Source organism: Myotis yumanensis, unplaced genomic scaffold, assembly GCF_028538775.1.
Source record: "Myotis yumanensis isolate MYYU_CA2020_CCGP unplaced genomic scaffold, mMyoYum1.0.hap1 SCAF_9, whole genome shotgun sequence".
In the NCBI taxonomy this organism is placed as follows: domain Eukaryota; kingdom Metazoa; phylum Chordata; class Mammalia; order Chiroptera; family Vespertilionidae; genus Myotis; species Myotis yumanensis.
Window position 1 is genome coordinate 34,436,252 of NW_027223760.1, and position 22,410 is coordinate 34,458,661.

General features: G+C 49.2%; 2 protein-coding genes across 3 annotated transcripts in view; one reads left to right on the top strand and one right to left on the bottom strand.

The window, feature by feature from the left end:
- Positions 1–13,362, top strand: part of CLCN1 (chloride voltage-gated channel 1) — a 28,478-nt gene extending 15,116 nt beyond the window's left edge. Inside the window, exons 13-23 of the mRNA XM_070424081.1 lie at positions 2,413–2,482; positions 2,656–2,766; positions 4,214–4,427; positions 4,669–4,802; positions 6,711–6,955; positions 7,258–7,369; positions 7,638–7,717; positions 7,933–7,971; positions 10,623–10,727; positions 10,817–10,903; positions 11,519–13,362. Coding sequence (XP_070280182.1) covers positions 2,413–2,482; positions 2,656–2,766; positions 4,214–4,427; positions 4,669–4,802; positions 6,711–6,955; positions 7,258–7,369; positions 7,638–7,717; positions 7,933–7,971; positions 10,623–10,727; positions 10,817–10,903; positions 11,519–11,890 — 1,569 coding nt within the window. The 3' untranslated portion in view covers positions 11,891–13,362. The remainder of the gene's footprint in view (positions 1–2,412; positions 2,483–2,655; positions 2,767–4,213; positions 4,428–4,668; positions 4,803–6,710; positions 6,956–7,257; positions 7,370–7,637; positions 7,718–7,932; positions 7,972–10,622; positions 10,728–10,816; positions 10,904–11,518) is intronic.
- FAM131B (family with sequence similarity 131 member B) lies at positions 12,889–22,140 on the bottom strand. Of its 2 annotated transcripts, none has more exons than XM_070424079.1 (7): positions 21,977–22,140; positions 19,408–19,517; positions 19,040–19,075; positions 18,660–18,753; positions 18,172–18,369; positions 16,558–16,701; positions 12,889–16,338 (listed from the first exon to the last, which is right to left on the bottom strand). In XM_070424079.1, the coding sequence occupies exons 1-7, from the start codon at positions 22,002–22,004 to the stop codon at positions 15,866–15,868; spliced, it is 1,083 nt and encodes a 360-aa protein (XP_070280180.1). In that variant the 5' UTR covers positions 22,005–22,140; the 3' UTR covers positions 12,889–15,865. The 2 variants fall into 2 exon arrangements, with proteins under 2 accessions (XP_070280180.1, XP_070280181.1); XM_070424080.1 differs by lacking the exon at positions 21,977–22,140 and adding an exon at positions 19,785–19,804.
- Between the last annotated feature and the right edge of the window lie 270 nt (positions 22,141–22,410).

Genomic DNA, 22,410 nt, shown 5'->3' on the forward strand with positions numbered 1-22,410 from the left:
TTGCATTAGGCCTATTATTTTCTATAATATTTATAAACATAAAATCATCATGGCTATAAATCCATATTACTTAGTTGTCACTATTTTCCACTGTTCTATCATTGGACACATAAACATACCTTTATTTTTTCCAGAGTGTGGGCCATCAGCTACATAGCTGAATCAAAATATAACAGTGACTAGAACTGTTTTCCCACAGTCTGATTTAAAATCCATGTGGTCTTCTGGCTGCATAAGTGCAGGCTGATAAAAGTCTCCGTTCAGATCTTTGATAATGTTGAGGAAGGGAACCTCCAACTTCCTCAATCTTAAGACATGGAAAGTGTCATTATGTTGTAAGTCAGGAGGTTTCACAATGCGTGTGAAATATAATTACAACTTCTCAGTTTCCCTTTCAATAAGTCTAACATGATTACCCAGTGTCACGAAGTTCTCAGCACAGCCTGAGGCTCCGGAGAATTCATTTTTTGCCTAATCTTCGGATCTCTCCTTCTTGTGAAGGGTCTAAATAAAGTAGAATCTGTGATCTTGGCTCTCTAGTTTCCCATCTCCCTAATTTAAAATCTTGGGAGTTGTGTTCCAGTCACTTGCATTGCATCCTGACCTTCCCTTTCATGTGCTAATAGCTCAAAATTTTGGCTAGTCTCATGTGCTATTCTTTGTGCTATAGGAGTAGATACTCCTATGTCCTCTATGTTCTTCCTCATATCTTGGAGGCTAATCTAAAGTTCATCCTCTGAAATCAGACCTGCCGGCCACCTGTTATCTGTAATACTGAAGCTTTCAGATTGCCCTGAGCCTACAAATCCCTATGGCTTTGCAAAATCCCTTATGTACTTATTCCAAAGATATGGTACAGAATAGTTCAAGGGGTCTCAAACTAGCATAGGTCAAAGGCACTTAAGAAGTTTAAACTGCAAGTTGCCTAGAACTCTGTCTCCAGAAAGTCGGAAATGGTGGCCTCCAGTTATATCTGATCACCTGCAGTTTAACCTCACATTCCCCGTGAATAATACTGTTGGGTATTTTAGCAAATATTAGCTGTCAGAAGTGTTTTCTGTTTTGCATGAATGCTATTTGACCAAGCTCTCTTGTTTCTTTCATTCTTTCCTTCCTTCTACTCACCTACTCACCTACCTATCTACATCCTACCCACATTTCCTGAGCACTATGCCAGTACAGAGAGAAAGCAAAGATAATGATACACTCAAGGACTTCTCAGTCTATATTCTCTTTGTGTATTCAACTTTTCCGTTTCAGCTGTTTAAAAACAGATATTCTGACATGAAGAACAATGTGTTTTGCCTCATTCCAGAGTTTCTGGGATGAAACCTTCTCAGAGCCTTTGTCATGTCCTCTTGAGGTCAGCCCTGGCTCAAGGGAATTCTTTCTAAGGTTCAGGAAATTGAGAAATTTACTTCTTACTAGTATTCAATGCAATTGGTGCAGTTTTTTAATTGTAAATATTTTGATCCTGGCAATTTGTTCTGATCTAGTTTGAGATCCTTTTTCCAAGATTGGCTTGCTTATTTTGAAGTGATATGTAAATCTATTATTTAATTGATATACTATGTCTCATTAAAGTTCAAGCACTTCTCCTTTTTCCACTCTATTTCTCAATTCTTTGTATTCTTTGCCACAAAATGCACATATGGCTTTTTCTAAAATTATCCCAGTTTCAATTGGCATACTACCTGACAAGGTGGGCCTTGAAGATCCTTTCTATTACACTGGCTGACTCACCTGGCTTTCTCAAGGTGCCCTTCCTGTATGACTAGGGTGGAGTCAGATTTTTTAATCCTTTGTTTAAAGTCATTTGATGTCATAGGAAATGGCTCAGACAGGACAGTTGCTCCAGTTTCCCCTGTGAGGTTCACCATATAAATGGCTTTGTAAATAACTACATTAAAGCTCAATTAGTCACACAGTAAGTCACTAAGACTTTAAGGTGTCTGCCACTTCCATCTGGGGATCTTTTTCGGAAACAATCTGACTCGGAAAAGATATCTTTCAGCTTCAAGAGTTTCAAGCTCTTCTACTGAGGTGACTGTTCAAATCAAAGAGGCTGCAGTGGGCTAGGGCCCTTTGCGGGCAGTGACAGAGAACCTCTGAGGTCCCACTCCTTGTTCTAGATTGCATAAAGGCAAACATAGTCACTCCAAGTAGGAGGGTTTGGGGTTAACCATCTGGAGGAACTTTCTTATAGTGTTGTGATCTCTTAGCCTGAGAACTCCATGTTTCTTGCTTCTGGAGGAAGGGGGGTAGACATGATAGCTTTCAGAAGGATGAGCCATTCCAGCATTTCTGTGGCTCTTAAAGCAGGCAGGAGGAGGATAGCGGGAAAGGGGTTGAGTGTGTGTGTGTGTGTTGGGCAGAGTTGAGAGGGTATCCTGATGCCTCTTTTTACCCCAGTTCTGGATGTCCATCGTGGCCACCACTATGCCCATACCCTGCGGAGGCTTCATGCCTGTGTTTGTGCTAGGTGAGTTCTGATGGGGAGCCTGGGATTGTACTGATAGCTACAACCTAGGGTACTGGGAAAATAAGGAAAGGCCTGGAATCCTGGGGGCCTGTATTTGGTCTTAGTGCCTGAGGAGGGAATACAGAGGATAAGCAGTTTGGATCTCTGAGCACTTTCCTTTTGTCTCTGTCTAGGAGCTGCATTTGGAAGGCTGGTAGGAGAGATCATGGCCATGATATTTCCTGATGGTATCTTATTTGATGGCATCATCTACAAGATCCTACCTGGGGGCTACGCAGTAATTGGTGAGACACATTTCACCTTCTTGAAACCAAATATTTGAGTCCCTCAAATACCCACACTCCAACTCTCCCATGACATCTTCATTCCAGGCTATACAATATGGTTTTAATTTAATGCTATTTAATTCAACTTGTATTCAAATAATCAACCCTTGATTCTGACTCTCATTAACATTTATTGAATGTCTGTCTATGAGACTTAGTTTCTTCATATAAAAGAGGGATTATGGGGATTAAATAAGACAATAGGGATAAAAGTACCTAGGATTGTGTCTGAATATTTGGTAAGGGCTTTTTTTTTTCTTCCAAAGAATCATGGAAACAACAATGCATGTGACTGGCTCAACTACTTTCACCTTGCAGATAGGCCAGTATTGATGGGACTTAAAAGCACATGACTAAGAGCTAAGGAACATGGGCTCTGGACCCATACCTGGCCCATGTCACCTGGATGGTCATGGACAAGTTAGCTGCCTTTCTGAGCCTTAGTTTCTTCAGAAGTGACTTCTGAGATATTTTACAGCCATAAAACTCTATGAATCTCTGATGTTTTTTCATTAAATCTATTAGCCCATCCAACCAAAACCTATGTCTAACACAGTGACCAATACAAATCCCCAGAATTGCTACACCTCCTTCCTCCTTTTTCTTTGTACGGAAATTCCATAACAAAGAAGACCATGCTCCCCTAGATAGAGGAGCACTAACCAGTTTTATTGCCATACGGTGATTTTACTCTCCCATAAATTGTTGGCTCAAAACCTGAGGTCCAAAGTAGAATGCCATAACTGGGTTTTAAAATGGTCAGTTAAGCCTGATACAAACTTTTGCCTGGCCGGTTTGGCTAGTGGTTGAGCATTGACCCATGAACCAGGAAATCATGGTTCAAGTCCTGGTCAGGGCACATGCCCGGGTTGTGGGCTGGTGGGGAACATGCATGAGGCAGACAATCAATGATTCTTTCTCATCATTGATGTTTCTGTCTCTCTCCCCCTCTCCCTTCTTCTCTCTGAGATTAATAATTTAAAAATATATTGAAAAGAATGATACAAACTTTCAAAAACCAGGAATGGATAAGACATCACTATCTTTGTTTTAGAAATGACAATGTGGGCACACACAATGATTTCATAACTTGTCAAAGGTCATGGAATGAGATCAAAATGATGATTTTCTAATAGTCCAGCATTCTAGCCCCTACTTCCCACCACCCCCAGACTTATTTGTTAAGTAAGTAGCAACGTGTCAAACAGTGTTCTAGGCACTAGCAAACATATCAGAGAAGCGATTAGACAAAATTTCTACCTTTGTGAAGCTCCTACTATTGACAAATGGTTATCTTGGAGTGTTGGCACTGACCCACTCTGTCACTCTCGTCACATCCCCATGTGCCCTGCATGCCAAGAACTGCAGCTCTAATCCACTAGTACATTCCTGTGTCTCATTCTAGGAGCAGCCGCACTGACGGGTGCAGTGTCCCACACAGTCTCCACAGCTGTGATTTGCTTCGAATTAACGGGTCAGATTGCCCACATCCTTCCCATGATGGTGGCTGTTATCTTGGCCAATATGGTGGCTCAGAGCCTGCAGCCCTCCCTCTATGACAGCATCATCCAGGTCAAGAAGCTACCCTACTTGCCTGACCTTGGTTGGAACCAGCTCAGGTCAGGGGCACCAGCTGGAATTAGTTCAGCCTTGATGCGGTGGGGGTGGGAGATGCTGAGGTTGAGATTGCAGATAGGGTCAATGTTTGTAAACACTGCTTTTGACTTATTTTTATATCCCCATGTGCTTAATAAATATTGTGAATGACGAAATGGCAACCCTCACATAAGGAGCGGAAAGGCCAGCAAAGGGATGGGCATATGGCGGGGGGCTAACCCCCTATGCTTTCTCCTTCTATAGCAAATTTACAATCTTTGTTGAAGACATCATGGTACGTGATGTGAAGTTTGTTTCAGCTTCTTGCACATATGGGGAGTTGCAAACCCTGCTTCAGACCACCACAGTCAAGACTTTACCACTGGTTGATTCAAAAGGTCAGTGGGAAGGAAGGAAGACAACCCTTGAATTAGTGACCTGAACTTGGGTTCCATAGAGGTCAGAGAGGAGGCATTGTGGTGTGGGGTTTGTCTGTAGGGGCCATTTGGTCTGCTATAGGAGACCCAGCCTGTGCTCCTTAAGGAAGATCATCCTGAGAAAGGTAAAATACACCCATAGCACAGGCACAACACAGTTAAAAACCAACTAAAGAAATACAGTCCATTCTCTTATTCATTGTAGTTATGTTCTATAAAGTCATCACAAACACTGAATTAGGGATACTACACTGAGCCATTGCTCCTAGAAGACATACAGGGTTAGGTTCCTGCAAGCCCCTGGTCACACCATTCTCTTCCACTAATTGATTCATAAATTTGTTTTGTGAATGTTCCTCTTTAAAGACACCTTATTGAGTATATATTGTTGATTCATTCAGATTGAATTTACAGCCAGCAGAACGATAGCTCATGCCTTGACAAAGCTTACATAACTTACTTATTTTATCCTTAAGGCACATCACAGCCTTTATGCTTGGGGGCAATTTGAAAGAGCAAAAGAAAAACACAAAATATGTGAAAAACGTGGCAGTAAATGGACCACGAAAAGAACACTTGTTTGCAATATAAAAGCTGGGAAGGAAAAAGGTATAGCATCACTTTGTTTAACCTCAGCTCAAGAATATGTGCATGGGGCAACCCATATTTTTTTGCTGCTCTGTGCACATCTGTGAATGACAGGAAGCATCTTGAGTATTGATTTTGGGTTACAAATGGGTGAATTCACAAATAGGGAATCCATGAATAATGAGGCCCAGTTGTAAGTCTTACAGGCCCTTATGTGGTTCTCTTTGCTACTTAGCTAAATAATCACTGTTCTTTAATGTCCAACTGGAAGAGCAGATAAAACTTTCATATGAGGGAGTGAATGGTTTTAGTAAGCTGGGTCTTCAGACTTCCCTTCCTTCATTCACCATCCTTTTCACCCACCGTTGGCACTTAATCTTGCTCTGTGTTATTTCTTACTGTGATTTATATCTCTATATCTGATCTTCCTCACTAGACTGGGTATTCCTTGAGGGTGGAGACTATAACTTCCATCTTCATCAGACTGCCTCCTTGTAGACTTTTACTAAATATTAAATAAATACTTGCCTGATGTTTGAATTACTGTAACTGAGAAGAACTGTGGCAGGCCATTTGGAGCATTAAAATAGTTCTGATTTCAGATAATCAGAGTATTCAAATTGCTCAAGTTAGGTCAGTTTTAGTTTTTTCTAAATCCCCAATACCTCTAAGTGGCTGTACACTAGGGGCTCTTCATTGGAGCAGTGGTACAGCCACCATGATAATGACTAAGACTTAATGGTAAGATTTATCTCAATAACATCGCTGCAATTGTATGGCCTTAAAACTTAACGAAAATGTTAATTACAGTCGCAGAATGTTGACCTTCCCAGAAAAAATAGGCGTGTCGTTTATATCCTAGAAGGATTCAGACGCTAAAGAATTAAATAACCTTGTAGACTTATTTCAAATTATATTCACATCTCAGCCTACATGAATGCCCTTTAATATTTCTTGTTTGGAGACAGGGTTGATTAGCCTATTTTAATACCAAGTTCACCTATTTGCAAACAGACTGTATCAAAATAAGCACAAATTAGCACCAATTAGTGTACTATCAATTGGGTCTCTGTAAGTACTAGGTGATGAAATAAAAAGGATTGAGTCAGGTCAACCATGCAAGATTTGTGAAATGAGTTTTTAGGAAGAAAAGGTAAAAAAAAAAAAAAAAAAAAGTGGAAGCATGGGCGCTGGTTTTCTGTCCCTGCTGAGCGGGGTGGAGGTGGGGGGTAGGGGGCTGGTAATGAGCAGGCCCTCGGGCTAAGCTTGGATCGCCCCCAGAGTCAATGATCCTGCTGGGCTCCGTGGAGCGGTCGGAGCTACAGGCCCTCCTGCAGCGCCACCTGTGTCCTGAGCGGAGGCTGCGGGAAGCCCGGGACCTGGCCAGGAAGCTGTCAGAGCTGCCTTTTGACGGGAAGGCGCGGCAGGCTGGGGAGGGGCCACAGGGCTCCTCGCCCCGGGGCAGACCAGAGTCCTTCGCCTTTGTGGATGAGGATGAAGATGAAGATCTCTCTGGGAAATCCGAGGTGACCAGGCTGGGGAGGGCCGGGGGAGCAGGAGAGATGGAGACAAAGGGAAAGTAGGAAGAGGGAATGGAGATGCTGGTCATTTAGAAAGTCAAAGAGAGCAGTACCCCTCGGTCCAAAGGACTGAAGGAGGTAAAGTTGTGGATGATGGTACGGATGAGAATTCAGAGGGATACAGGAATTCTGAAATGGGGAGGAAGAATGGAATTAGATGGATTTCCCAGGACACCCGCCGGTAAAGGCAGGAAAGCACTAGGCACTGAGAATTCTCCGGGACTGAGAAATTTTACTGCTCCTTACAGCTGCCTCCACTTCCTCCTCCTCACCCCACTCCTACTGTTCCACTGCCTCCCGAAGAGCCCAATGGGCCCCTGCCAGGCCTCAAACAGCAGCCAGAAGCACCAGAGCCTGCAGGTGAAGATACTCCCATTGTGCATGTTCATTGAGTCGAAGGGCTGCTACTCTGAGGAGGGGGAGGCTAGGGTGGGAGAGGGTTCCTGTTCATTGAGCCTCATCTTGCTGCCCCAAGGAAAAGGGCCAGGGCTTATTTAGGAGGATACAAGAGAGGGTGTCTATGGTGGTGGCATAGTGTCAGGGGACCACTTGGGAGCCCCTGGCTATTTCCTCCCAGGAAGGGTAGGAATTGCTTTGTTTCCATTTCCATCTGCTCCCCACTCCTCAGGTCAAAGGCGCTCCATCTTTCAGTCTCTGCTGTGCTGCTTGCTGGGCAAAACTCGCCCCACAAAGAAGGAAACAAGACAGGTAAGAGATGGATGGAGGTGGGGGTGGGTGGGAGCATGACAGGGGAAAGGGAACTTGCCTGGTCCTTAGATCAGGAGGGAAGGGGTCCCACCAAGGACAACCTTCATCGAATGGAAGGGATGATGAATTGAAAGCAGGCATCTGTGGCCCTGGCCAGAGAGTCATGACTATAATTCCATTAGGAAAGAACTTGGACCTATATCTTTCTTCTCTAGGATTCAACGGATTTAGTGGATAACATGTCACCTGAAGAGGTAAGTAAGGGAAATAGCAACCTGGGGTAGACTGTTCTGTCAAATGAAGATATTGCTCATCTTTTTCTGTCTTCTTCTTTATGTTGTTGTAAGAATAAAATGTGAGTCTGGGTGGGAAAGCATTTGAGAGGTGGGAAAGGAGGCATGACTATGGTGATGGGGATGGGCACATTGCGCAGAGGTGGGGAACCCTGATAGTATTCTCAGAAGGACCACCGTCATTTGAAAAGAGGGATGGTTTGAGTCTCCGTGCATCGATGAGCCCATGCTGCTAAGATGAACCTCAGATCTTGTAGACATTAGGGATGTTCTGGACAGGCAGGGCCTATGCAGGAAGGCTGAGCACCGGGCACTAGCACTTACACATCCCAATGTGGAGAAACAGCACTGAGGCTGTAAAGGTGAAATCAGCACCTGGTAGAGGTTACTCTGCTGATCCACCAGGGCCCCGAGACAGTAGACAGCTAGGGAATGCCAGGAAGCAGGACTGAGAAGAACCACAACCTGAGGACAAGTATTCACAGTGCTGCCTCTTGGGACAAATGCCTATTTCCCAAGAAAGCTAGTTATCAAGTCCATGAGCAAGAAAGTCGAGCACACTGAATGGCCTTGACCTGTCTCCATGGTTATGCCTCCTTTCCAACCTCTGAGCAGTAAAAGAATGTAGAGCAGTGATTGGGAGCAGTACTAATGGGGACACACCCTAGAGGGTGTGCAGACACAACAGTGTCCATCAGTGGCCATTCCATTTAGTAAATGAGAATGCAGACTCATGCTTTGTTGCTGACAAAACCATAATGCATATTATTTTAGAATAAATATCTTATTGGACGTCCGGAATAAATAAGTGCTGAAAAGTAAAAGTACTCCAGGGTTGGAGGAAGGGGTGGGGCGTGACAAAAGAGAAAGGAAACTTCCTTCTCCCCTTGCCACCCCTCACAACACAGACACTTCTGATAAATGACTTACAGAAAAGTCAAACAGATGATCACAAAGGAAAAAGAAAAATCATTCCTTAGTCCATAAGCCGGAATCAGATGTGTCATATCTGCAATTAAAAAGTAGGGTGCTAAACCCAATAATAATGCTTTTTGTTGCTGTTAACACACCGAAGAGAGAATGCCAGCTAGTTGATCAATGAGGCTACTTAATAACCGCTGAAAATAAAGTGCTGCCAGGGACAAAAAGATGACAGGTCTACCTTTTTAGTTTATATCTTTCCCAAAGGAGACTTTACGCAGCTCCCAGCTCCCATGTGACTCGCTGACATTTTGGAGGAATAAGATCCAATTGGAGTCAGACTTCAGATGATTTTGAACATGGTATTCAGACTAGATCAAGGTGACACCCTTGGCAATATCAAGATGATACCCGCGGGAATATTGAAAGAATTCAATTATAGGTCTCCAGAAGCCCCTGCTATGACTTAATTCTGCTACATTGTTAGTACACACAGTTAGAGCTCCTGTTTGTAACTGAGGCTTAGCTTTTTCAAGTTCAGACTCAAGAACAGACATACTCCTCCCCTTGGACAAGAGCTGGGGGTACCTGGAACAATACCAGCAGTCAAGGTCAGAAGCCCAGCTCACTTCTGTGCAGTTGGAGTAATGTCCAGCACAGAGAAAGTGCTTGATACAGGTCCTGTTATTGTTGTTCCTTAAGGGAAGGCAGAAATGGAACTAGGGGAGGCCAGAAACGATCATGGAAAGGTCCGGGGTTGGCAAGGTGGCTGCCTGTCATGAATAAATCAGCTCTATGACATACCTGCTAAGTGGTCACCATCCTGTGCTGTGAGAGCCGGTCAGTCCCCATGTGAACCTTCAGTAAGAGAAGAGGAGAGTTTCAGAAAATTTTAGATTCGTTTATGAAAGCCAGAGCCATCCTGGATTCTTTAGAAGCTTAAGGACTGGAGCATCGTGTCTAAATCAAGAGAGTTGTCCTTCCTGTTTTAATGCTTCTGTCATAAACAAAACAAACAAAAAAGATGGCTTTGCTCACGACCACTAAGCACCATGTGACCCAGCACAGCTCTTCAAACCCAACAAATATCTGGCACACTATACTGTGTAAAAGGAAAATGTGCCAGTGTCTTCACAACAGGCACCCATCCATACCAGTAACACTCCCCAGGAGTTCGTGTCCAGTGGGCAGAGGTGAGACAAATGCCAATACAAGAGTGAGCACAGGCCATGCCTTGTCCGAAAAGGAGAGAACAGCAGAGTGCTGCAGGAATTGAAAAAGGGGCAAAACACATTGGCCTGGGAGTGGCAAGAGTACAGAGTGGGTGCAGGGTGGGCAGGTAAGGGAAATGCAGCTCAACCAGCGCAGAAGCCAGAAGACCTGTGTGAGGAATGGCAAGCAGTCAGGTTTCACGGGCGGAGGGGAAAGATAGCTTGAAAATAGTAGGTGTTTGGGGCACTTGAGTGGTGGTGGTGAAGAAGAGTGTGGGGTGCTAGTGCCTGAGGCTGAAGGTTGATTTGGAGCCTGGTGTTCTACCCTGGGAAGAAGGGAGGGGTTTAGTGATCTGGAATGTCTGTGCTAGTTCGCTGCATATTTCAGTTGCATATTTCAGGATTCCCAGCTAGTAGGGTTGCTTGGGCTCCAAGCCTTTTACCTGAGGTATTGGGTGACTACTCTGCTCTACTCCACAGATTGAGGCCTGGGAGCAGGAGCAGTTGAGCCAGCCTGTCTGCTTTGATTGCTGCTGTATTGACCAGTCCCCTTTCCAGCTGGTGGAACAGACGTCCCTGCACAAGGCTAGTCCTTGCCCACCACTCAGGGCTGCTGGGAGGGCAGGGGAGGTGTGGGGCTCACTGTGCGCTGACCTGCTACTTTTTCTATGCAGATTCACACACTGTTCTCTCTTCTTGGCCTCCACCTTGCCTATGTGACCAGTATGGGGAAGCTCCGGGGTGTGCTGGCATTGGAAGAGGTAACAGCAATGCATCCTATTTGAGCAGCAGGAGGAATGGCTGGGTGCAGGATGTGGGGGTGGGGGAGGGATGATTTTAACCCCCCCTCATTTCCCTCTCTATTTCTCATGCAGAGATTGGAGGAGGGAGAGAGGTTTCAGCAATCAAGGGGTATAGGTAGAGAGGACTATGAAGATCTGAAGGGGACATAGTTGTTGACCCCAGATATAGCCCTTGTGATCTTCCATAGCTGGCATGGGTTTGGGATTGGGGTTCAGGGCACAAGACATGGTTTCATAGGGGTGCTCTATGGGGAGGGCCATGGAAAGAAGGAAGAGATAGGATGTAGTTGAAGGGGGCCTGAAGGTCACTAGGAAGGAGCCAAAGGACATCTTGGTTAGGGGCTTCAGATTCACTGCTCTGTGGGGGCTGTGCTGGCCATGCCCCTTTCTCTTCCTTTTTTCTGTCTTCTTTGATCTTTCCATGTGGTCTATCTTTCTTGCCACTCTACTGCTTTCCCATTCCTTCTTCCTTTTATCGTGTCTATTCTTCTGTTGTGTCTGTTCCACTCACACTTCCCCATCTTCTTTCTCTTTCCAATTCTGTACCCTCTTTCCCTTTCCCTCTGTTCCCAGCTGCAGAAGGCCATTGAGGGGCACACCAAGTCGGGGGTGAAGCTCCGCCCTCCCCTGGCCAGCTTCCGGAGCACAACTTCAACTCGAATGACTCCTGGAGGCCAGCTCCTTCCCTCGGAGGCCTGGAACCTGCCTGAGGATGGAACTGGGGCCACTGAGCCAAAGGATGTGATCCCTACCTCCCCAGACACCCCTGAGCTGCCTCCCTCCCCAGAGCCCCCACTTTCCCTGGCTCCAGCCAAGGCGGAAGGTGAGCTGGAGGAGCTGGAGCTGGTGGACAGTCCTGGGCTGGAAGAGGAGCTGGCTGACATCTTGCAGGGCCCCAGCCTGCGATCCACCGATGAGGAGGATGAGGATGAACTGATCCTTTGACCACACCCCCGGACTGCCTCATCAGTCTGTCAGGAGGCCCAGGCCTGAGGGTGGATTTGTGGGGGAGACCGTATGTCCTTAAGTTGGGGAGATTAGGCCAATATCCTGACCCTCCTGGGAATTTTAAAATGTGACAATGATAGTCTAGAGGAGGAGTCAGAATTTGGACAGTGACTAGTATTCAGACCATCCACACCTCCTTCTTTCAAGTTCCCCACCCCATGGTCTCCCCGCTCCCTGAGATTTGCCTCCAGACTCCATCTGACTGCCATTCTCTGTCCCCACGCAAGGTCAGTACTGGGACAGTGAAAGGCCAATCCCATCCCCTCTTCTTTGTACCGGATTTACACAGTGAAATGTGGATAAAGAGACTATCAGGGGGAGAAGCCTGGAAGAGAAAATATCACAAAAGGCTCTATGTGGAAGGGGCAGGCACCTTCAGCCAAATGGTCATGCTGCCCCATCAAACACCCTCCATCAGAAATCCTCCCTATCTCACATCACAGCTTCCTTACCCCATTTCCAGGTCACTTCCTAGAAAAATCCATCCCCTTTCTTCCCACTGTGGTCATTGATCTGTCCTTCCCAAGGGTTAGCTCTGCCCTCAAACTGCTCTGGCTGGGACCTCTCCTGCCAAGAACCCTTCAGTTGGTCACTCAGACACCAGCCCTTAGACAAGTTCTCTGTGTTCTTCTCTGGGTGGAGAGCTGGGGTTTCAATGTCAAGATGGCCGACCTCTTCAGTGCTTCCACACTTGGAGGATCAGAACAATATCCTCCCCAAATCGGCAACAGGGAGCTTGCCATGAGCCTGCCTTTTCTGCCAGTGGTCCCAGGGGCTCTGAGCACCCAAAAACCCTTGCACCCACACTCCAAGCTTTTCCCCTCCCCCCTTGATGCCCTCCAGTTGTGAACCCTTTCCAATGTGACATTCTCCTCCTTCACCTCCCCTGGCCCAGTCTCCTTCATCCCCCAAATAAGACACTCATAGTCAGAGGATGCCACCACATTCTGTTTAGTGCCATTGAACACAGCCTGGAGCCCTCTCCAGCGTTACATCCCTTCCCCCTCCCCAGGCCAAGAGAGAGCCTGTAGTGTAGCCTGGGGAGGGGGCTGGCAGTGGGCACTGGAGCCCAATGCCCATGTGTATATAATCTATAATATTCATATATATTTATATATAATTCTCTCTGTAATATATGTCATAGAATCTCTCTTAGGCCTGGGGGGGAGGGGTGTCACATTAAGAAAACATGCTAAGACTGACCACAAAAATGGATACTCCCCAGACCTGGAAGACGAGTATGGGCTGTATAGGTGGGCAGGGAAAAGATCATAAACACATTCACCGAGATCCCCTCCTTAACACAAGGATAAGAAGGAAGGGGAGGAGGGGGGAGGTAGAAGGGGAGGAATGGAAGATTTGGGTTTCCCAGAAACTGAAAATAAAAGTGCACCCCCACCAAAAGAAAATCATTTAGCAAGAGCAGTTTCATTCACAATAATATAAAAACAGCCCTGTTCCAGGACTGTTGGAAATCGTGCTGCACAGCCTTGAACCCCGGAGGAAAAGCAACCCTCCCTCACCCCCAATAGCCTCTTCCAGCACATGCCCCTCCCCTCCCCCCAAATAGGCTATAAGCAAACCCCATGCACCCTGCCCCCAGCACCAGAGGCAGTTCCTCCTTCCAGAAGAGTCCTAAGAGGGTCCAAGGCCAGCTCCCTGGGTCTTCTCCTTCAAAGTGGTAGGGAAGCTTCTTGCAAATGCAGACTCCCAGCTGACCCCTGGTCTGCCTGCGCATGTGCCAGCTGCCAGCACCGGTGATGTGGAGCCCTGCTGGAGTCAAATAAGCTAGATTCCTCGACCATTCAGTCATCTTTCAGCAGGGACCAAAAGAAGGCTTCCTAAGGTAGGGAGGGAGGAAAGAGCACTGCTTTCCTCTACCTTCCCTAACTCCCCAGGGCCCTGAGCAAAAAGGAACTGTAATGAATGAACCCACTCACTGGAGTGGATGCCCACTGCAGTCTGGGGGCAGAACAGGGGGCAAGAAGAGGATGAAACTAAGAGAAAAAGATGATTCATCCAGAGAGCAGGTTGCACAAGGTGAGGTAACAAGGGCCCCCTGAAAGGAGGGAACCTCAAGCATGCAAACCCCAAGACCTGTGACAGGAGTGCAGGGTGAGGCCACAATATTACTGCCCAAAGCTCCCGGACAGGAGGTCCTGGTGCCTCCGGAGTTAGGTCACATGATCAGACACAAGCCACAGCTTTAGATGAGGTAAATAACTCTTCACCCATCTGTGTTCACCAGGCCTACTTATGTTTCCTCCAAGAATTGACCTCCCCTCCCCTGAAGACATGAGACCCCAGCCTTGGTTGCATTGCAGGACCATTATGCCTATGAAAGTGTGAACTTGATGGGGGGGTGGGGTCATAGATGGACACAAACTCTTAACCTCCTCATTCCAAAGAAATAGACATCTGGGGATGGGGGGTGGGCTCGTTTGTGCCCAGGCTCTGTGAGAGTGGCCGAGCCCCCTTCCTAGTAGAGGACAGAAGTAATAGGACCTCTGACAAAGTAGGACACAAGGCCTTGGAGCTAGAGTCTTAGAAGAGGAGACAAAAGGTAGGCAATGGCCATCTTAACTTTTCCCTCTGCCAGGGGCTAGGGAATGGGGTCCCATGGTGTGCTCCTCAGCTGCCATGCCTTTGCTCCAGCCTGGCCCTGCTATCAGGATCACATACAGAAGTGTGGGGCTTTGTGTGCTGTGGACAGAAGTCCCCACCAGAATGGGAACTGGGTGTGGAAGGACTAGCCGGTTCAGGGGCTTCCGCCTCACTATAAACCCGTCCTAAAAGGAAGAAGACTCTGATTCCACTCTCCGCAGGAGGCCTGGGAAGGGAGGCTGCCTGGGAGGAACTGAAGAAGGAAAAAAAGGAGCCGAGTGCCCACACTGATTCTCAGCCAACAACACACTGGGCGGGGGCCTGACAGCACCAGACTCCTCCCTCCACCCCACTCAACCTGAGTCCCCAAGAAGTTATAAAAATGTAGAAAAGGCAAAGAGAAAAGTGTAAACAGCTCCAGAGAATTTGGGGGTGGAGGGAGGGAGGCACAGCCCTCATGCTTCCCCACCTGGCAGGACACCTGCATTCTGTCACCCCCTCTGGGCAGGGCTCCTGGAGCAGGGGATGGAAGAAGGCAGACAAAGGAAGCAAGAGCTGGAGAGCCAGCTCACTGGGTCCTTTCCTAGACCCTTAGGACCCACCTTTCAGTCACGGGATATTCAAGATCCCAGAATAGGTGGCCATGTTTGTTGTTGGTCCCATCAATGACTCTCTGGTCTCTGGGTGGGCCTTATATAAAGAATCCTGTTTGTACCCTGTGCACCCCAGCTGCCATGTCCGCTTCCCCTGTGACTCCTGGTCTCAGAAGCCAAGCTACCCACTGAGGGCAGCTTCTCCATTCTCTAAGGAGAGGTGGCTTCCCCTACACTCATTGAGTCACGTCCAGCAGGTCTGTTCTTCATAGTAGGGTCAAGCTGGGACCACAGCCAGAGAAAACACAGAGTCGGAAAAAGCAAAAGTGACATGAGAAAGGAGGCATTCAGACAGCCACTCTCAAGGCTTCTGAATGACGAAGTCAGGGAGTGAAAAACAGAGATCTAGTTGATGGCTCCTGTCTCCAGGATACAAACTGGAGCTTCATCATCACAGACCCAGAAGCCCGCAGCCAAACCAAGTTCACAGCCATCTAGTTGCCTGGGCCTCAGTCCCCAGACCTGTGGTTTCTACAGCACAAGCCTGGATGGAATCCCATCCCGGCCCTCCATTTTCCTGGCGAGAACTGGCAGCTCCTGGGTTCCTCCTGGTCTTCTGCCCGGGTTTCAGCTGTACTGCTGGGGGAAGGGAGGGTATTGTTGCAGCCAGGCCCCTCAGGCGGGAGTGGAAGATAGTGTGTAGAGTGGGAAGAAGCTAGTTGTTGGCCTCACCCTCCTCCTCATCAAAGGACTGCACACCTGAGGATGTGACGTCAGATACCTTTCGGCTGAGAGCAGTGGCCATCTCGGGGTCTTCTCGTGGGGAAAGTGATTCCAGGTCCCTACATCCCGCATCTTCTTCCTCCTCGGGGGCCAAGGGCCTCTTCTCCTCCTCTGCAGGGCCCCTTGCCAGGTCCACCCCACCCATACCTGGAGCCCAGTCAGTTTCTCCCCCCAGCAAAGGTGGAGGCTCCTGAGCAGAGTATCCGGAAGCAGGTTGGGAAGGCCCCATTTCATGTAAGCTCGGCTGTGAGTCATCAAATGCAGGGCCAAGATAAGATCCTGTGGCGGGAGAGGCAATGAGGGACTGGTCGCTTGCTTCCCAGGCATCCGATGATCCCAGACAGTACATGCCCTGGGACACATAGGAGTGAGGCCATCCATCCATGGGGGCTTGAGTGAGGGCATCTGTAAAGAGAATCATGGAGATCGGTGGGGGCATAGCCTATCAAAGGCAGTAACAACAGCACAGACAATTGAGGGTGAGACAATTGAGGGTGAGAAGGAGGGGAATAGAAAGCTAGGATGAACAGAAAGTCTTAGAAGCACAGAGTTGTACAGAAGTAGCATAGATAGTTGGGGCGGCCCCTTAAGTCTCAGGGGTTGGATTCTGAAACCATCCCTCACCTTGACTCTCCATCAGCTCTTGGTAGTTGTCACTGTAGTTGCAGCCCAATGGCTCCTGGGCAGAGTTGACACTCATGTCCTCACCATCCATGGAAGACCAGGCCATGAGTGTGGCCTCAGAAATGGCAAACTGTTCCATGACGCCTGGGAGAAGAAATGTGGTTAGCACAAGATATTTCTGAGAACCCTTAGACACATGCATGGGGAAGGGGACATTAGAGCAGCACTGTTCAATAGAAATACAATGCAAACCCTTTGCATGATTTGAAATTTTCTAGTAGCCCTATTAAAGTAAAAGAAACAGATGAAATTAATTTTACTACTATATGTTAGGTAACCTAATATGTATGAAAGATGATCATTTCAACATCTAATCCATATAAAAATTAGTGAGATATTTTACATTCTTTTATTCATAGAAAGTCTTTGAAATCTAATTGGTATTTTACACTTTCAGCATTTTCCACTCGGACTAGCCACATTTCAAGTTCTCAATAGCCACATGTGGCCAGTGGCTACTATATTGGACAGCACAGCCTTTGTACATGCCCTGAAACAAAGCAAAATCATGGGGGACTTCCCAAAAGGTCAGATTTAGGATTCCTAAGGGAAAGAGTTGGGGGTTTCTGGTGAGATATCCTAAGGGATTGAAATCTGGGATTTCCAGAAGTTTATTTTTTGGACGTTTTTAGGAGTGGTAGCTGGTATTAGGCAGTCAAGGACAGAGGAATCTAGATATTCAGGTTGGGGGGGGGGGTGCCTCAAGATTAACAGAGAATCCCCAAGAGAGCACCATGGGATTATAGGGCCACCAAATTGATAGTTCAAGGAATTGGAAGGAGAAGGGAGGGAGGATAGAATAGTGAAGATGGATAGACTTGGGGGTCCCTATTCTAATCAAAGCCATGAGTAAGGTGAAGCCTACATTGCTAGCTGCTCTACACCATGCCCTGTCCCTTACATGTTTGCCTCTTCCCTCACTGATATTTCTTCCACCACACCCACACCAATACAAAGATACCCCCCTTCTCTTCCAGATCTATCATTCTCCCTAGGGATCTTACTGAGACCTGCCACTAGGGCTCGGCATTGTAGGTGCACTACAGGCTTGTCTCATACCTACACTACTTTCCTGGAAGGAAACTTCTGTAAACCACTCTCTCCTCACCCAGGTCTCTTGACCTTCTAGTGGTTGTCACAAGTAATGAGCCACATATGTGACTCCATGACTGCAATGTGCTGATGGGCTAAGGCTAGTAAAGATCTCCAACACTTTCCTTTCTTTTTCAAGAAACAAGAGAACAGAGTTTTTTGAAGCCAACAGTCCCTGCCTTTTCCCCCCGGGTACTGAGGAAGTCCAGGGGTTGGATAGTCCCACCATGAAGGAGAGCTGGCATCAGAACCCACAGTCCCACGTTAATTCTCCTCAACTTCTGAGATGATAATAAAAATAAGTTTGAGGGCACTTATCAGAGTTAACAACTCAAAGTACTTGAAATTAAGTCTGATGGTCATCCTATGGATAGAATCAATCTTGTCACAGGGGGTGGGGTTGAAGGGTCAGTCTCTGGCCATCACAAGATGTGCCTCTTGAGGGCTTGGGGGAACAAGTACCTGCAAGGAAACGTGCCTCCTTCTCGCCATCGCTGAGGTCGGAGTAGGCATCGGCATCCCTGCGCACCGCCTCATGGCTGTGTTGTGGCTGAATGACTGGTGCCTTCCCCCAGCCCTGCCACTCAATCATGTGGGCCACCCGGCCTTGCCCCATGGCTGTGGGCTTCGTCACATGGTCCTTCATGCTTCTTGAAATCCCTAAGGGGCCAGACATTCCCCCCATCCTCCAGAATATCACACAATACCCATAACAGGGCCTCCCCATTATCCTCACCCCAGTCTCAGGGGGCTCCATCCCATGGGGGACAGGCTCCCTAGATCCCCATATATGAGGGCAGCCTAGAGGATAGGAGAGGTTTGACAGAAAGGACAAATAGGTCAGAGATAGGAAGATGAGGGTGCCCGTCAAGCCAGAAGGAGCAGGGAGACTGACACCAGGAGCTGTGAGTATCTCCTGTATGAATGCATCCCTAGATAGGGAATCTCACCTGAGAATGATGACTTGGCCAGGGCCCCAATGCCATAGGCGTTAGAGTTTCGCTTAAGCTTCGGAAGAATGGAAGTGGTGTCCTCCATGGAGAGCTGGAATGGGGAATGTGGGAGGAGGGGAGGAGGAATGAGAGGGCCTGGGGGTGCTCTATATGCAGGGAAAAGTTCCTGGATGAAGGATTTGAGCTAGGGCAGATGATTGGGAAAACCATGAGACCCAGGAGTCCCAAGGAGGCATATCTTTCAACCACCCTTGAAAAGTTGGGGTGTAGGCAGAGCATGGGAGGGCTTGCTGGAGTGAGGGAGCACTGTGTTATAGGAGAATAGAAGGAAGACCAGTTAGGTGGGGCTGGGGGAGGCTGGGGGAAGCTGCACTCACATTGATGCCATCCCAGGAGAAATCAGTTCGGGTTTGCTGTGAGGAGAGAGAAAAGGGAGTGGGTATCCCAAGCACTTCCATGAATGCAAGGAACCGCACCCCTTTCCTCCGAGGGACTTCCAGAAGTGTGTGAAGAAGGGAGGGCTTTCCTGAGATTAGCATAGGAGATTAGGGTGTTGGTGTGGAACATTTGGCTTGTCTTTTGAGGACTTTGCAGAAATGTTCTTCCCAAGTGTCAGTTTAAAGGAGTGTTTGGGATGTTCACTTGGACTTTAGAGTGGATTTCAAGGGCCAGGCAACTGGGAGGCTTTGTTAGGGACGGTTCCGGGCTCTTTTAGAGGTGCTTTGGTGAGGGGCATGGGCCTCACCTCCGTGGATGGCCGATGGAGGCTGCTTCCGTGCAGTGAGCTGGTGCTGTCCATGTTGATTTGGTCCACATCCTTCAGTCCCTTCCAATCCACTGCAATCACCTCATTCCCTGAAGTGGCCAGAGGGTTAGTTGCTCCACCTCACTCCCCTGCGCCCAACCCAAAAGCCCCTTCTGGTCTCAGAAGCCACACATTGAGGCTGCCTCTCCAGACCCTTCCAGACCCTTAGCTACCACTCCTTCTTCCCATTGCCCAACCCGTTTACATCCCTACTCTGCCCACATTTTTGGTAAAAGAAATCATAATACTGAGCCAAAATATTCAGTTTAACCTCAACGAAGAATAGGAAACTCAGAAAAACTGGTGTATGGCCTCACTTATTGTTGTTGTTTAAATGGAAGGGTCAGTGGTTGGGTTTTAGCAGGAAAAAACCTGGTGTCCATCCTGTCCTGAGGGATCGTCGAGGGTTTCTATGCAGGAGTACACTGGGAGCTGCGCTTTTCACCTACTATGCTTCTACAAATAAGGGTGGGGCTTTTCTAGGGGTTAGCGTCTCTATGTGCGGGCTTTATTATTTGGGAGGTGTTAGGAATGTAAGGGACCCTCCGTAGGAGTTGGTGAACTTGTCCCACAGGAAGGATTTGGAGGGGAGAGGAGGGAGTTGGGTGTATTCACCCAGAAACAGGGAGAGCAAGGAAAGCAAAGCCTGGGATAGAATAATGTTACCTGACTGTTGGGAGCTAAGTGATGGATTCAAGAGGAGTGGAGGGGACCACCAGAGGAGCGAAGGGGACTTTTAAAAATAGGAACTAAAAGAACACGAATTCAAGTCAAAGAGAAGACAGAAGATGCTTGGAAGGGTTTGAGGGTTTGGGGGGAGTAGAATGGTAATTGCTAAAATGAGGCCAGAGCTCATAGTGAAGGGAGATTGAGATTGAGGGCAGGGTGGTGCCGCCTGGAAGGCTTGGGGAAGAACTACTTGGATAGTTGTGGACTAAAGTCGGATGGCTGTAAACCATCTGACCTTATAGATCCTTGCTATACATGAAGTTTTGTGATTCTGAATTTCAGGTTAGGGGTCCGCTCTTGAGAAGGGGTAAATTGTATGGGGTCTTGGGGCTGAGGAGGCATTCAGCATGCAACAACATAGCCGAGACAAAAGGCAAGGCTCCTGGTTAAGGGTTCCAAGGGAGGTAGGACCCCTCCAAAGTGTGCCGCTGTTCCCTGGGGCTGCAGGGGAGCGGTGAGATGGGTCAGACCAGAGGCTGTGGCTTGGGGGAAGAGGAAAGATGGACTTCTGAGTGGAGAGAGCTGGAATGGGGCAGACAGAAAACAATCTCCGAGGAGGGAGATAGGGCAGGAAAAGTGGGAGAGAGGGGAGGGGAGAGGTGGCCTTTGTAAAAGAGGGAGAGCTGAGTCAGAGCGTGGGGGGCAGGGAGGGGGAGGGAGAGAACCCGGAGAAGAGGTGAAGGCAGAGGAGGAGGAGGGTATCCATGGAAATAAACCAGGTCTCAGAGAAATCAGGCTTTCGGAGGGTGAGTTTGTTTGTAATAATAATACAAATTATTCTCTCAGCCTGAGGTCACTGGGGCGTGTAGGCGGGAGAAATGGGGAGTTGAAATGTGAAAAATTGGAGGGTTAGGGAGAAGTAAGTGGAGTGTGCAGGGGGTGGGGGACCAGGGGGTGGTAGCAAGGCAAAGGTTGACGGGGGTAAACAAAATAGGAGGCGCCTCCCCCGGTCAAAGGTAAATAAAGCGCCGGCCCCGCCCCCCACCCACCCCCAGCTGACAGGTGCTGTCCAGTCCCGGGGATCCTCCCAGGGCCGGCCCCACCCAGCTGGGAGCTGACTCCTGACCCCTCGCGATCCCTTTAGACCTCCACCTCCTCCCCGCGTCCACCGGCTCTAACACCCCAACCTTCAAGAGCCGACCCGTCCCCATTCCCTCCAGGCGAGGAACCCATTCCCTCCCCGAGGCGCATCCCGCCCCCGCCCCAGAGGGAAAATGCACGTGAACAAAGCAAACCGTGGGAGGCACGAATGACAGAAAAAGGCAACAGCGAGGGAAAGAGATGGGGGCAAAACACCCAAGCCAGATGGAGGCGGGGGTGGGGGGTGCGTGCGGAGAAAGACTGGGGACTGAGGCTGCTGAGGATTCTTAGAAGAGGGCTGCTCCACAAATGGAGACAGGGGCGCGGGGGCGCAGAAGAAGGCAGAGTGAGGCGGTTGGCCTGGAGGTGGCGGGTGAGGGACTGGAGAGGAGGGGAGAGCGACGGGGGAGAGAGAGAGGCTGATGGAGAAATGATGGAGAGGGACCGCGCCTGGGGAGGTTATGGAAGGAAGCCGTGGGGAGACGGAGGGAAGAACGCCGAGAGCCCAGAGGGATGCTAGCCCTGGGGGCGCGCGAGAGGAGCGGGGAGGAGAGGAGCGGAGGGAAAGTAAGGTAGCCAGGCCGGGCTGGGCAGCATGGAGCGAGGTACCCGGAGGGGCGCGGAGAGGGTGGGGGAGGGGCCGGAGGACCGGACCGGAGAGCCCAACCTACGCCCGCGCCCGCCCCGCCGGGGTACCCACCCACGGTCCGGGAGCCGATGCAGCCCATGGCGCGGGGCCTCCGGGGCCGGACCCTCGCCGACGCGGGGCGGGCGCGGGGGGAGTACCGGGAGCCGCGCCGCCGCCCCAGCCTCTCTGCAGCGCCGCGGCTGTCTCCGCTCGGCTCCGCTCCCCCCGCCCCTCTCCATCCCTCCCCGCGGCAGCCGCCGTCGCCGCCGCCGCCGCCGCCGCCGCCGCCTGGCTCCCCCGCCCCGGCTCTGCTGGCGGCCGCGGAGGGGGTGGCCCGGGAATTGGCTGCGCCGGGCGCCTCCCTCAGCCCCGAGCACCTCGCTGCGCTCCCTGGGGGACCGGGCTGTCGGCGGGCCTCGCGCCGCCCCCTCTTCCTGCCCTCCCTCTGCCCCACCTGGGGCTCCCACGGGTCCCGGCTGAGCTCGCGCCCGGGGACCGGTGGAGTC

Excerpts from the sequence above, each read along its gene's own strand:
- FAM131B (XM_070424079.1), bottom strand. The coding sequence starts at position 22,004 with ATGGGCTGCATCGGCTCCCGGACCGTGG. Across the intron at positions 18,754-19,039 it reads TCTCCTGGGATGGCATCAAT|CTCTCCATGGAGGACACCAC; the intron begins GTGAGTGCAGCT and ends TCCCCATTCCAG. Across the intron at positions 18,370-18,659 it reads GGCCAAGTCATCATTCTCAG|GGATTTCAAGAAGCATGAAG; the intron begins GTGAGATTCCCT and ends CTGGCCCCTTAG.